The 15,723-nt window shown below is 44.7% G+C and overlaps 1 protein-coding gene across 9 annotated transcripts in view; it reads right to left on the bottom strand.

Moving 5' to 3' along the window:
• Window positions 1-15,723, bottom strand: part of PDE4D (phosphodiesterase 4D) — a 624,753-nt gene that overhangs the window by 142,661 nt on the left and 466,369 nt on the right. The window contains exon 1 of one of the 9 annotated variants that reach the window (XM_083465257.1): window positions 7,412-8,018. The exons of the other annotated variants lie outside the window; for them this stretch is intronic. Coding sequence (XP_083321383.1) covers window positions 7,412-7,476 — 65 coding nt within the window. The 5' untranslated portion in view covers window positions 7,477-8,018. Of the gene's footprint in view, window positions 1-7,411; window positions 8,019-15,723 lie in introns of those variants that run through there. 9 annotated transcript variants of the gene reach the window in all.

Below are 15,723 nucleotides of genomic sequence, written 5' to 3'. Positions count from 1 at the left end.
GGGGGCAAATCTGCATGACCCTTGAATGGAAGAAAACAACGTTGGTCAAGAAGCTCATGCTCATGAAAGAAGTAGGATGGAATGTCTTGTCTTGAGGGCAAAGGTTCTTTTCTGTCTGGAGAGCGAGAACCGGAAATGCTGACAAGGCCTTGTGAAGAAGGTACAAGATTTGTTATTCCACGTGGCTAGCAGCCCTGGGCGACATTTCTGACTCTCCCTGTGCCCAATAAGTTTGGGATCACATCAACCCCTAAAACAATGGACAACTCTTTCTGCCGGTGTTTGTCCCATGAACTGCCATTTAATGTTACAGAACTAATTTTTAGTGGGGTAAGTGGGCAACAAAATGGGACAAACCAGGATGGAGAAAATTATAGGTGCAATGGGCATAAAAAAGAGAGACTGCACTCCATGCTAGAATTCACTTCTTTGCTTGTTTAAAGTTTTGCTTAGCGCTAAATTTTTCTTATACTTTTGCTTGTTCTGCTTGCTTTTTTAAAAGAGAAGGAGTTTCCTGCTTTGAATCTGTCCTGTCAATTTTTGCTTACTCCCAAGCACAGTTCCTAATTCGATAATCTATTTTTCTACCCTTTCCCCTTCATCTGGATTTTTCTGGATCCTACCCACAGAATCCTGCATTTACCACTCAGCTCTTCCCCAGGCCCACAGAAACTGGTTCCTTTGAGTTACTGCTTGGATAGGTAAATATCATATTCTTTCTTTTGTCTTTTCTTAATATTTAGAAGTTACTATAGTGTTGTAACACAGCAAAGTTTTTAACTAAGTTAAACTAGTGGAAATTTTAGGGGGCAAATGAATAATTAAGAATGTTACATTTTTCATGTCATAAGTAATGTTTATAATCGCCAAGTTGCATCTCGCTCTTCTGAGTTAAGTTTAAAAGTTAAACTACATATTCGTATTCTGTTTTGTTCTCCATTTACTCATTACTTGCACATATTTATCCTTTCCCATCTCTCTCTCTCTCTCTCTCTCTCTCTCTCTCTCTCTGTTGATTTTTCTTCAATATTATCATCCTTAAATCTTAGTAAACTGAAATTATTGCCTGCCCTTCTGGGGATATGTTTAAAATAATTATTTCCATACGAATTGTGGCTTCTGGGGTTTTGTTTGGTCACCACACCCTCGCTCACTGGGGCAAACCAAAAACCTCAAGCAGCGACACGTGTAAGGAGATGGTGCAGGATTGCACCCTTCACTTGCCTTGTGCACTCCCCCTGTGGGCAGCTGTCTGGATTGGACCTAAAGGGAGAGTGAACTGAGAATGGCAATAGCAGCAAGGAGGAGGTGGGCCCAACCAGCTCCCCAAAATACCTTGGCCAAGAAGCCCCTCCCCCAAACCTGGAGCTGACATGGCTTCCTTCCTTAGAGGCTGAGAGAAGGCTGTGATGAGAGATCTGGCAACAATGATGAAGGAAAGGCAAGATAATCAAAAAGCATGCTAAATAACAGGGACAATACATTGAAGTCAGCAAAGCCTGGTGACATTCAGTGAAGGATGTTGCAGGAGTTAGCCAGGCACATCTCAGAACCACAAGCTAATGCAATTGCGTACTTGCATTCCAGGTGACTGGGGGAAAGAAAATGATTGACCCATTTAAAAAATAAAAGAAAGGCAACTCTGGGAAAGGCATACCAATCAGTTTATTCACTAAGGATATGAATGATACAAAGCTGGGAGGTGCTGCAATTTTCTCAGAGGTCGGCTAGAAGTTCAAAATGACCTCAATGGAGAAAATTGGCAGACACCAACAACATGACATTAAAGTGTAATAAATTGGGAAGAGCACCACATTATTAAGCAAAGCACCAGATGTTTCAATGGCAGATAACAGGCTAGACTATGAATCCATGAGGCAACACTGTTCTAAGCTTCATCAATAGAAACATTATTTCCAAGACCCTAAAAGAAAGAGTTTCACCTAGGGCAATGTGTGTCGCTTTGGAGAGAATCCAAATCAGCTCAAGACATCAGATGATTTGTGTCTTAGATGATTTGCACAGCCAAAATTAGAGTCCAGCGCTGTTTTTCAGTTTGAAGTTGAAAATAAAATGATGCCTCCTCTGTTGAATTTTGTGCTAAAGTGGTTAGTGGGGTTAACGTGGCATGTGCTCCAAAGCAAGAACTGCGCTTTCCAGCAGGTGAATTAGCTCTCAGCATTTGCTGAAAAGTCAGTCAGTGAATTACACCTATGTTTGCTGGATAGAGGGTGATGGCTCCTCTGGGAGTGATGTAGCCACAGAGGTCTTGTGGGGAGATAAGAGGGTGAGAGATGTGACTCATAGTGGAGACTATGAACCTGGTTGGAAAGAGGAAAAGCTGGGAAAGAGAAATTGCCAAGGTCAATGTGTTCACACACAGCTGGAGTTAATCTGCTTATTGACTTCTTCTAGTTGAGCTGGTTCTAATGGGCCCTCTTATAAAGGCATAATATATGGCTTAGTTCACAAGCCGGTGAATATTTTCTGACTGATTTCAACTGCAGTGGTACCTCGGTTTACAAACTTAATCTGTTCCGGAAGTCTGTTCTTAAACTGAAACCGTTCTTAAACTGAGGTGCGCTTTCTCTAATGAGGCCTCCCGCCGCCGCAGATGGCCTTCCACCATTCGGATTCCATTCTTATACCGAGGTAAAGTTCACAAACTGAGACACTTCTTCTGGTTTTGCAGAGTTCGTAAACCGAATCGTTCTTAAACCGGTCTGTTCTTAAACCGAGGTACCACTGCACAGTGGTACCTTGGGTTAAGTACTTAATTCATTCCAGAGGTCCGTACTTAACCTGAAACTATTCTTAACCTGAAGCACCACTTTAGCTAATGGGGCCTCCTGCTGCTGCCGCACCGCCGGAACAAGATTTCTGTTCTCATCCTGAAGCAAAGTTCATAACCTGAAGCACTATTTCTGGGTTAGCGGAGTCTGTAACCTGAAGCGTATGTAACCTGAAGCATATGTAACCCAAGGTACCACTGTATATCCAAAATATATCCAATATTCACCATCGCAGTTATGGAATGCGAAATGGATAATGTGGCTCTCCAGGTATTGAACATGTGCTAGCATTTAGGAAGCAGTTAAATTTACAATGTGCTTTTCAGACTTTGCTGTGATTTATCCTGAGCACCATAGTGATGTGGGTTACTATTATGCTCCTTCCTCTTTTTTAAGGATGGAGGGGGGGGGAGAGATAATGCCTTGCCCACTACCATACAAGGGACCTTACAGAGATAGGACAAGATTTGACATGGATCCAAGGCTTGCACTGTCCACTGTATCACATTGACTCCACTAGTTAAAAGTGTTACTAAGAGATATCTATAGTTCCATTCCCCCTTCTTTCCATGGCAACTACACACCAAAATGTTTCCAGGGGCAATGGCTAATGCACAATGCTGCTAATAAAAGACTTCATATGACATCATAAACTGACTCCCAAAGGAAGCCAGAAAACAGCTGCAGATTGACACTATGCAATAACAACAGAAAACATTATTCCTCCTCTAGCAGAAGCCATATTATATACCGTAATTATAAACACAACCTTGACCAAGATGTATCATAGGTAACTCATTTTTTCTCTGAATCAGACTTCTTACAACAAAAATCCCCACCCATTTAGAATGCAATCGAGCTAATTTTTAAGCTCTACCGATTTTAGTGGGTGACTTAAGCATGCACTTTAATGTCTCTTCAGCTGAAATCAGTTGTACTTTAACTCGATCTTACACATCCTTCATAGTAACCAGAAGTACACCAGGGCAAATGAAAATGTTTAAAATGCAGAGGTAGCCATGTTGATTCATAAGAAAAAGAAAAGAAAAACCATTCAAACTGCACAGTTGGGCAATATTTTTATTAGGGCAACCCAAAATGTCGTAGAATTTTGGAAAGCTTTTGCGTTCTCGAGAATTCTTCCTAAGACAAGAATTTACACAAAACGGGGTGAAGGGACATGGAAAATTAAAAATACATATTTGCGTCTGTGCTCTTCCCTTCTCCAGGGTATCCTTATCAAGTCCATCAAGTTTGGTATTGTCTATTCTGTACACCGGCTCCGTCGGCCAATAAAGTGAGATGAGCGCTGCAACCCCAGAGTCAGTCACGACTGGTCCTAATGGTCAGGGGTCCCTTTACCTTTACCTTTATTCTAACCATAAGCAGCTCTCTAGAGCAGCGGTCAGTAACTTTTTCAGCAGGGGGCTGAAAAAGTCCCTTAGACCTTGTGGGGGGCCGGACTATATTTTTGGGGGGAAATGAAGGAATTCCTATGCCCCACAAATAACCCAGAAATGCATTTTAAATAAAAGCACACATTTTACTCATGCAAAAACACACTGATTTCCGGACTATCCGCGGGCTGGATTTAGAAGGCAATTGGGCCAGATCCTGCCCCCGGGCCTTAGTTTGCCTACCCATGCTCTAGAGATTCAGAAGACATTCCTAGCCCTACCTGTAGATGCCAGGGAAGGGGCTTTGGACCTTTCTCATGCAAAGCACGAACTGTACCACAGATACACATCCCTTGCCCTACCAGAGGACTTCTGCATTTGCACCTCTTTTTATGAATGAGGATCTTTCAGATCATGTGCAAATGCTGGTCTGAAAACTGTATCAAGCTGCCATGTTAGGGAGAAAGTTCTGCCTCAATGTCTTCTGGACTTTCTAGTTTTGAATACAGGGAGAAGTTTATTTCACAGGTGAGAGTATTCAAGCATCATGGCCACAGTCTCGGTGGCATGGTCCAAAAACACAGGGCTGATGATCGTGCATTTTACACCTCGGTGCACATTAACCCAGCATTCACAATTGGCATTCTGGGTCCCCCAATTCACAACTCAAGACAAACAGCCTGGATAATTGCAATGTTCTGCAAAGAATAAGGCCACAGAGACAGGCAAATGGATGCCATGGTATCCTAAGAGACTAGAAGATCAAAGCTGTGGAAGGAGAGAGGAATGAAGGAAGGAAGGAAGCCATGCTGAAATTTTTACATTGGTTACACTAATCAGGGGAAGATACGCTTGTGAGTCAATGGAAATAGCAATAAGGAACTTATTCTGATAAACAATTCACTGAAATACTATATTAGGAAAAGAAATTTGTCTACATTCCCACTTAACAAAATATTCATTTTTCCCGAATTGCACTGTGTTCTCTGTGGTGCTATTGGGTCAGTGCATCTGGCTGTTAACCAGAAGGTTGGTGGTTCGAGCCCACCCAGGCGTGGCTGTCAAGGGGTTGGACTAGATAGCCCTTGGGGTCCCTTCCAACTCTACAATCCTACGATTACAAGGGCAGGATTATACTAGAGGGAAACTGGGAACTCTTTGCTGCAGGTGGCAACATTTTTTTCTCACTTCCATCTACCGCTTGGTACTAGATGAAATACTTTGGACGGACGTGCCACACTTAAAGCTTTTCTGCAAAATAGCTGCAGGCTTATCAGTTACAGTTAAACTGAGCAAATAAGTAAAACATTCTGTCGAATGTTATCTGGCTGCTGGAAAACAATAAATAAATGGCTATAGAAAGAAAATGAACATTAAAAAAGGAGAGAAGAACTGTGGTGTAGTGGTTTTTTAAAAAATAAAACCTGACAGAAACTTCACAGTTACAGAGTGCCGGTCCGCCCAGCAGAAAGTATCTGTAACGTCAGCTAAGGTTTTGCCTGAATAAGGTCTGGCTGCAATGTTTGGTCTCTGTTTCTCAAAGCACTGCCTTTTGTGCTTTTACGCTGGAAAGCTGGCAACAGTTTCCATGAAATTACCAACTATGCAATACAGTATTATGTGGCTGACGTAGCTTGAGAAAATTCAACACTTCTTCACAACGTCATGGAAGAAGAATGAAGTTTGATTAATGGTTTACCGTAATCTCATACTGTTATTGGTTTTATTAAAATTACTATGGACCTATTATTACTACTACTATTATTTTTATAAAAAAACCAAACCACTGTCGTAGATCTCATTATAATTTGCAATAATGTTGCTGGGGCTATTGTGATGACATCAAATAGCTGATTGCCCCCCAGGTAAAACATGTGAAGACTCTGCTAAGAAGGCTAAGTCAACAATCAGGAATATCCATAATGAATGTCCAACGACTGCAGTAAAAACCTACATTTTGCAAGAAGTGTCATGTCAAAATTGGAGCTAGAGGTAGAATAAATCACATCTCTTAGTGCTTCTCTATGTGCACAGAGATGACATAAACAAAAATGATAGAATGTCAGGACATCTAGAAATAAACATCTAGGATGTGCCCAGAGGGCATAGGTATCAGTGAAGCTGCCCTTTCCTGGCCAGACATCTTGAAAAGCCTTATAATTTATAGATCCATCATACAGAAGAGGCTACAACTTTGGCAACTGCTTAGGAAATGGAGAGCACGATCCTCTGCAGGTTTTACTCAGAGGAAAACACTACTTTTGATCACTGGGACTCGTTCTCAAGTAAATAAAGCTAGGATAGAAATGTTTAAGAAAAAGAATACTGACTAAAAAAAATGCATAGCATTTTCATGTGCATCTGGTGCATTATCTAGTTATAATCCTTACAACAACCTTTTCAGGCAATTTCAGTATTATTATCCTCCACATGCAGGAAGTGGGCAGAACGAGTCTAGGAGAGAGAGAGACTTCCTTAAGGCTACCAAGGAAGTCTATGGCATAGGTGAGATTCAAATGAGCGGCAGACTTCCTGACCCATAGCTCAGTCTCAGGTTGCAATCCTATGCATGCATACCTAGGAGTAACCCCCATTGAAGACTACAGGACTTACATCTGAGCAAACAGGCACAGGGCAATTGTGTTAGCCATTCTGCTACACCAGCTCTAAAAATAATATTTTAAAATGCACTGGTTGTCGTCCTGGTTCATGCCTCTTTGTGGGGGGGGGGGTTAAGAGAGAAGAGAAACATGCTGGCATTTTCCCCTTTAATTTTTTTTCTAAGGGAAAGTACACAAGATAAAATCTCTCATCACAAGATCTTAGTCTGTGTTTTCCCATACTTCCTATGATCTGTCATCACTTGACTTATTAAATGCAAGAAAAATAAGGGGAAAGTTGTCACCAGAAAAGCAAAACAGAAACCCAGCAAGCAATAGAAGCTACTACCTTGAGTCTCCCTTCAGAAGGCCAACTCAGAAAAGTTGTCCGTAATAAGGCAGCAGAAGTTCGCACTCTGTTCAAGAAAGCTAAATTGCCATACACCCCCATGCTAAATAGGGTAGAACAGAAACAAAGGTGATCTCTGGTTTGGACATAGCCTTGCACCCCAATCTGTGGAATCAGCATGTACACAATTTATTAGCACAAAACAATATAACAGAGCATTTGTAGACAGGCAGGCAGTGTCAGCAAAGCAGGGGGTAAAAACAGCCACATTACCAAGTTGCGTCTGCAGTTCTTAATGAGCTGGTAGATCGAGATCTTGGCTTCATAATAATACTCATCTTGCAAGTAAAATCCCAGGTGTTCCTAGCAGTGAAACTTCAGTTGTCCTCACACCGCTCCTCCTGCCCCACGTATTCCCTCTGCAGAGCAGGCATGCTTCAAGAGCAGGAGCTTTCTCAAAAGCATTACTCCTTGCAACAAAAATCCGGCCTCTTGGAGAGGAGTCCTAAACTACTGGAGCTCTTCTCGGCTTTATTCCTCCCTGCCTTTGTGCCAGCACTGTTTGGAAGTGACAGTGCTTTTCTCTTCTGCCTTGCATTGCTGGGGGAGGAGGAACCGTATTTTGAATCTATTCTCCATCTAGGTCACATGGGAAGCAAGGCAGCTGAAAGAGCCTCTTGATCGCTTTTCTCTCGCAATCCTATAATAACAGGTTTAAAGGTCAGCCACATGCTAAAACTGTTGATGGGCGGCAGAAGGAAAATATGAAGATGAGCCACTGGAGCACCAGTAAGTAGCCAGGGAAGCTTCGCTTGCAGAGGTGCCAGGGTAAATGGAAGAGCACAGAGCATTATGACCTCTTCCTTTTCAATGCAAGGACTGCCTGAGAACATAATTCTTCACTCTCTTTCCTCCTGATATCTTGCAGCCTCCCTCCCTCCCTCCCTCTCTCCCTCCCCACTGCTTTCAGAAAGGGAAACCAGCTGCTTAATCACACAAAAGGCTTGAGGGCTGAGTGACATCTGGTTGAGAAAACACCTTGAGATGCTAAACAGGAAGTTAAACTAAAAGGAATACATGCACAATGGTTGGGGACTGATAAGTCTCAATCTCTCTCTCCCTTTCTCTTTCTCTTTCTCTTTCTCACTCTCACACTTATCATACAGTGTATGTGTAGGTCTTATACTATGCACAGCACAATCCTAATCATGCTATTTGAAAGCAAATTCCAGAGTTCAATGTGACTTAAAGGTAAAGGGACCCCTGACCGTTAGGTCCATTCGCAGGCGACTCTGGGGTTGCAGCGCTCATCTCGCTTTACTGGCCGAGGGAGCCGTTGTACAGCTTCTAGGTCATGTGGCCAGCATGACTAAGCCGCTTCTGGCGAACCAGAGCAGCGCACGGAAACGCCGTTTACCTTCCCGCCGGAGCGGTACCTATTTATCTACTTGCGCTTTGATGTGCTTTTGAACTGCTAGGTTGGCAGGAGCAGGGACAGAGCAACGGGAGCTCACAGGGATTCGAACCGCCATCCTAGGCTCTCTGGCTGACCACAGCGCCACCCGCAACCCTTCAGTGTGACTTACTCCCAAGCAAAAGCTCATATAGGATTGCTGCCAAGGTCCTGTTTCGTAAAGGAGCGAGAGCTGTACGTGAGCTGCTCCATTCAAGATGCCCCGAGGCTCTCCCTTGCAAGCAGCTAACATGCCCAGCCAACCATTAATCATAAACCCCCCTGCCTAAAAGCAGTTCCGTCCAGTGGCGTAGCATGGGGGGTGCAGCGGGGGCCGGCCGCACCGGGCGCAACATCTGGGGGGGCGCTCGCACTCGCAGCTCTCTGCCCCTACCTGGCTCACTTACTCTCTCTCACTGCAGTGCTGGCTGTGCGAATCCGATCCGAGCTGCTGGGTCGCCGCCCACTGTGGGGGGGGGGTGCCAGGCGTGTGGTGTGGAGAGAGAGCGAGGGACTATCTGGGGGAGGGACAGTGCAGCGGCCGCCCAGCGCAGCGCTGAGCGCGGGAGAGAACCACACCAGACCAGACCAGGCAGCAGCAAGAAGAAGCTGGCAGCGGCAGCAGGTTAGGGGTTAGGGGGCACAAATTACTTGCCTTGACCTGGGTTAGGGGGCGCAAATTACTTGCCTTGCCCCGGGTGCTGACAACCCACGCTACACCGCTGGTTCCATCTGAAATTCTCTTAAGTGTCGGCATGTGCAGTTTTGTGAAAGAGATAAGATATGCATTTTCGGGGTTACGTTCTTGCTATGTACATACTGATTTGAGGATGCGTGCAGGGAGAGATTTTTAAATGCCATGTTGTGAATATGCTTTGGAATTTGCTTTCAAAATGTAGACAACGATGTCATCAGCAAGTGATTACATGCAGAGGAACTGTTCCTCCATGCAGGAGCAGCCGAATACGTATTACAAAGGGTTGGGTAACCTCCTGGCAGTTTTGGGAACGAAACTCAACTGACGTGTCATGATCTTCTTGCGTCCTTACTTTTTAAAGAACATGCTAAAAAGCAAAACATGTGGACAATGAGATTTCCATCTGGATCTGGAGAGGTGCCCATTAATCTCTGCTAACATCAGCTGAGGGTTATTGATTGCTATTTTAAGAGCTCCAAAAAACATGCACCACGGTCAGTACATGCTATTCATTGACAGGAATGATCCTGTCTGCCCTCTAGGCTTATGCCAATCATCTGTATGCAAACTGTTCCATAACAGCAGAAAGAATTTTAATGAGGCATCATGCTCCGCATTCTCTTCATTTGTCTCCCAAGCTTTTATTTTCTATAATACGTTTAGTGGCCGATGCTCAGGAGTTTCAAAGGGGAGCCTCATTTCTTAGTCAAAGAGCCTCCAAGAGAGGAGGACCAACAACAGACCGTTAAACACGGGGGTAGTCAAGGGGCCTTGGAAACACCTGAACCTGTGCAATAGGAGATGTGTAAGCATTCTCCCAAAGGATTTGCTGTTGTTGTTTAATTAAGGTTTTAAAAATGCTGGGAGATAGCTATTTAATCCACAAGCAAGGTAATGAAGGCCTAGGGCAAATGAAGCCCTCCAGGCAGCTCAGTCTTGCTCCCAGGACTCTCCCTAGGCTACACCCTTGCTTTGGCCACGCCTCCTCCACAGGACACACCCCTCACTGATCCTGATCCATGTGCTTCTCAAGTGCGTTGGTATGTGATAGTTTGCCTTGCTTGTTTGGATGGGGAATGGGATGTTAATTCACAGACAACAGTGGCTACTAGCCAGAATGGTTCCCCAGTTCAAAAACTGGGGAAGAACAGTGGGAGAGGGTTATTGGCCCCATGTCTCTTTTGTGAGCATTCCAAAAAGCCTCCAGTTGACACAGGATGCTCAGTGACAGGAACAAGCCAGCAGTAAATCACACTGAGCATGTTGGAGTTAACTATTAGAAAAGAAAAAAGGATCTGCACAGGAGTGTCAGGCCTGATGAGCACAGCGACTCATCTCTGGCATGTCTTGCCCCCATGAAGCAGTTGCTAAGAGTGAAAATCCCTACCTCCCCACAGCTGCTTAATTCCCTCCCTCACCAGGGTTTCCCCCAAGCAATCAGACACTGTGCCTGCATGAAGCTAACTTTTTCTCTACCTTCTTCATGCCTCATCTGGTTCTGTGAGACCAGGGAAGAGGAGAGCTCATCACAGCAGGAAGGGGAGACACCCATGACTCTTCACCAGCCAGACTCATCTCTGACACAAATCTCTCCCCCCACACTAAGCCTTGTTACCTCTTCAGCTTGCTACTCCTACTCCTCCCAGTCTTCTCCCTCTGACCACTCATCATCCCACCACCAGTCCTCTGGCTTGGAGCCTTCTTCCTGTAGGAAAGTGTTTTTCAACCAGTGTGTTGTGGCACCCTGGGGTGCGTTGAATGATGATCGGCGTGCCACAGGCAATGTCCTTCCTTCAACCCTCATCTGATGCCCTCTTGCATCTCTGCCTCCCAAAGGCTTGTACAGCTGTTTGTTGCAGCAGCCCTGGCTACAAGTGCCCCAGGCAAATTGTTTCTCTGGGGCTGGCCAGGGGTGCTTCCCAGGCCCCTGTGGGGCAGTGTGAAGAGGGGCCGGGGGGCCTTTGGGGCTGGGGGGGGGGCCCAGAGACCAGGGGTGGCAGAAGCAGTTGCTCAGAGGACTCCCAAGGAGAGAGGAGATGAGCCTGAGGGAACACTCCACAATGGAGTGGACTCAAAAAGGCTGAAAACCTCTGCTTTAGGGGTTCGCCAGCTGATTCCTCCTACCATTCCTCTGCAGCCAACCAATCCACACTCAGCTAAACAGGCCTTTGGGCCTGATCCAGTGGGATCATATTTTATGCTGCATATGGTCACCTGACGATTTCACAGCAGAAGTGAGGTTTCAACCAGAGACTTGGTAGTTCATAGCATGGGAAGCAAGTCCAACTGAATAGAGCAATGGATCCAGTGCCACGTCGGCAGCCCCACTGCTTGAACTGGTCGGGATGGAAGGGGTGGGGGAGAGGGGGGTTCCCCTTCTTAATTCCAGAGCCTTATGCCAGCTACTACAGGCTTAAACACAACCAGCGGTAGCCTGTCAACAACTTGTGCTGTTGGTGGGACAGCAGGGGCCTCCACTGCAATGGAACCCCACCCCTCCTTCCATATCCTGGTCCCTTCCAGAATTGTTCTGTTAGGCCACATCCAAACCATACATTTAAAGAGCTAGGGTACCACTTTAGAAAGTCACAGCTTCCCCCAAATAATTCTGGGAGTTGTAGTCAGTGTGCTGAGAGTTGTTAGGAGTTGTTCGCTCCCAGAGCTACAATTCCCAGTCTGGTTTAACAACCATTTTCTCTTCACAGGTAACACTGGGAAATTGAGAACCTTTACCAAACAACAACCACAGCTCTCAAAATTCTTTGGGGGAAGCTGTGGCTGTTTAAAGTGGTATATAGCACTTAAGGTAAAGGACCCCTGGACGGTTAATCCCAGTCAAAGGCAACTATGGGGTTGCGGCGCTCATCTCGCTTTCAGGCCGAGGGAGCTGGCGTTTGTCCACAGACAGCTTTCTGGGTCATGTGGCCAGCATGACTAAACCGCTTCTGGTGCAACAGAACAATGTGACGGAAACCAGAGCGCACGGAAACACCGTTTACCTTCCTGCTGCAGCAGTACCTATTTGTCTACTTGCACTGGCATGCTTTCAAACTGCTAGGTTGGCAGGAGCTGGGACAGAGCAATGGGAACTCACTCCATTGTGGGGATTTGAACCACCAACCTTCCAATTGGCAAGCCCAAGAGGCTCAGTGGTTTAGACCACAGTGCCGCCTGAAAGGTAGCCCAAGTCTTTTAGTCACTAAGTTGTCCCAGCTCAAGGTTTGCACATTGCAACAAGCAAGTGGAACAGATCCTTCCAAATGAGAAGATCAGGGATTGGAATATGCCAGTGAGAAGCCTGGCTGCAGCTGTGTGTGGCCCCAAATATCTAAACACTGAAGTTTTCCCTAGAAGGGAGAATTTGGCATGAGGGAGGGTACGAGCAACAAAGCCTCCCGAGCTCTAAAGTACAGTTTTGGAACACATGCAGCATGCTTGTACTGAAAAATGCATTTAAACAATTTGTCTGAAAGGTTTATAAACCCAACATATTAATTACAGATAATTAGCAGAGGTTTCTCTCTGCCCCACTACCCCTCTCACTCTGTTATTTACACGGATGCCAACCTTGACCTTTCGCAGCATAACAACACTTTTTCAAGGTCTTCCCCCCTCCCTTGTACTCCTAGCTTTGCAGTATTTTTCACTGTAGCTTGCGAAAACCTATCTTTAAACATTTCTGGAGCTTACGACAGTTCTTTGGACACCTACTTGCAAAATCTGGTTTGTTTCATAAAAGTTTCCAAAATCCAGTGTGTTTAAAATAAACACAGAATAGTATGCATTAAAAATAGAATTTGTAGAAGAAGAAGAAGAAAACAGATACACTTTTTTGCTGGTGGGTCTTTTTGTTTTTTTGACACAGCGTGATAATCGCCGAAATAAGCCCAAAGGTCTCATCACTATTTCCAACAAGCAATTTCCCGCCCCCTGTTGAGTTAGTTAGCTTCTCTTCCAGGGTTGTGGGACATATTAGTAGCCATTTGCTCCTTATGGTAACCTAGTCTGCATGGTCTCTGCTCAGCAGCTACTTTTTTAAAAAATCAACTCACAATGGTATTGCCAGGGCAGGACTTTGGGAGCAGAAGTCAATAGTCCCACTCAGTCTTGCCACATTTTGAAGCAAGCAAAGTAATAAGCATCACAATCTAAAGTCTGTGGCACCATTAAATCAAGAGTCTAAAATTACCTGACGCAAAGAGGTCAGGAAAAAGTAAGTGCTTAATGTTCAGATAATTTGTGAATTGTTCGCAGCCACCACAACTCCCTTTGCATAAATCACTGTTCAGAGAGTTTATGAGTTATGGAGTACAGACATGAGCTGATGGGGAGAACTGCAAAGATTTATCAAGCAAATGTATACAAGTTTACACAAAAAACAGCCTCGCTAAGTTAAATGTGGCTCACTCTCAATTAATTCTGTATTATAGGACTGAGTAAATAATAATAATGATAAATTATATGCCACCCATTTCATTGGGTTGTCCCAGCCAGTCTGGGCGACTTCCAACAACTTAAAACATCAAACACAGTAAAATATCAAACATAAAAAACTTCCCTATACAGATGCCTTCTAAAGTTTATTTCCTTGACATCTGATGAGAAGGCGTTCCACACGGAGGGCGTGACTACTGAGAAGGCCCTTTGCCTGGTTCTCTGAAACCTCACTTCTCGCACTGAGGAAACCACACTTACTTGGGAGTAAGTCCCAATAAACACCACAAGTCTTCAAAGTGGCTTGTACAGGACTATACTATTAGTCGATTATTTGGTTAGATTAACCCATTAAAATGCTCTGATGGATCAAAAAGGTGTTCTGATTCATCAGGCAGCAGGTTTTTTTAAAAACCAAAATTAACACATTTAATTAAACCACGGTGACTGGCACAATCTTAGATGAAGATTCCCCTGCCTTTCACACATTGAAGGGAATTCCTTTCCTAAGATGGTGCCTGCCAAGGAAACACGCACATCTCATCCAAAAATATTTGGCAGGACGTTCCACTAAATGTAAAGTGCCATTTGATTCTTTTCATAACTAGTGAGGGCAGGGGATGAACGTGGAATCGTTTGTGTGCTTCACCTACCGCTGAGCTCAGTCTCTCCCATCATTAGCATCTGCACCATCCTTTGCCAACCTGGTACCCACCAGATATTATTTGACTACAACTCTCATTGGCCGCAGCCAGAATGCCATTGGCGAGTACCACATTGGTGAAGGATGATCTGCTTCACAGTGCCTTCTCAGCCCCCAAACAAACATACGGGCAAAGTCCTACCTATAGTAGAAGGGGAACAGAAAGAGTAATGCTGGAATCCCCTGAAACTGCTGGACTCACAGTTGCAATTGCTATGGTCTCCTCAGATCAGGGCTTGGTAGTGGATAGTTGTTGATCATTCAAGACTTCAGAAGAAGCCACCACCAACCGCACTATCACCAAAAAGTTGGCTGCATCCAACCAGCTCCAGTTTTTCTTGCCTGGGTAACTGGTGTCAACCACTTTAACATCTTCAAAATGCTTCTGGAGCTCCCAGCTTAGTGTTTCCTCAGAGCAATGTTACATTGGAGGCCCAGAGGCATTGTGTGGGGATTAAAGTGCCAAGGACCAATTGTTGGCTAGACCCACTTTTTTGCTGCTGCTGCTGCTGCTGCTGCTGCTGCTGCTGTATTCACCTGCCACAAAGGGAAGATGCTGCTCTCAAAGAGTTCAGATTAGGAGTGTGGGGATGTGTCGAGACCCAGCCCAACTTGGTGCTGACCCTGCCTCAGATGCTGTTACTTAACAGCTAATAGACGGCACACACAAAAATCTAAGGAACCATCTTGGCTGGGCTCCCTTTAACCTAGAAGTGGGTGAAGTCTCAATATGTCCAAACCTATATAGGGAGTAGGGCGATTCTCTTTCAGATAGCCAGCAGGTCTGGCTCAGATGATCAGAAATAACTTCCTGGATTTATGCCACCTTGGACTCCTGATATAAAACTGCATATCTGAATGATCCCCCATGCCTAGCCTATAGATGAATAATAATAAAAAGCAGGCAGAAGATTTTCTTTCTTTCTTTCTTTCTTTCTTTCTTTCTTTCTTTCTTTCTTTCTTTCTGAATCAGCAGCAGTCGCTTTTGACCTTGCTGATCAGGAGGCACAACAAACAGCAAAGCCAGCTCACCTTTTCCTATTATGATTCTATCAACCGTGAAAGGCTGTTTTTCAAATGGCCTTCTCTAATTAGAAAAGTAATTTGAGAAAAGATGTTGTGTACGGTTTGTGGCAGTATTTTGCTTTTTGCTTTAAGTAAGGAAAAAGGACCACTTCTAAATTCTAAAAGTTCCCAGGCACAGAACACATAGATATGAATGTAGCACCCACGGGGAAGAGAGCCTGTCATTTCATTCCCACGAAAATGAATGAAAATCACATGCATTTCATTCCTAT

This window comes from Podarcis liolepis, assembly GCF_965112155.1.
Source record: "Podarcis liolepis genome assembly, chromosome: 11".
Taxonomy (NCBI): domain Eukaryota; kingdom Metazoa; phylum Chordata; class Lepidosauria; order Squamata; family Lacertidae; genus Podarcis; species Podarcis liolepis.
The sequence above is the reverse complement of the archived record's forward strand: the minus strand, read 5'-3'. Positions and strand labels throughout refer to the sequence as shown.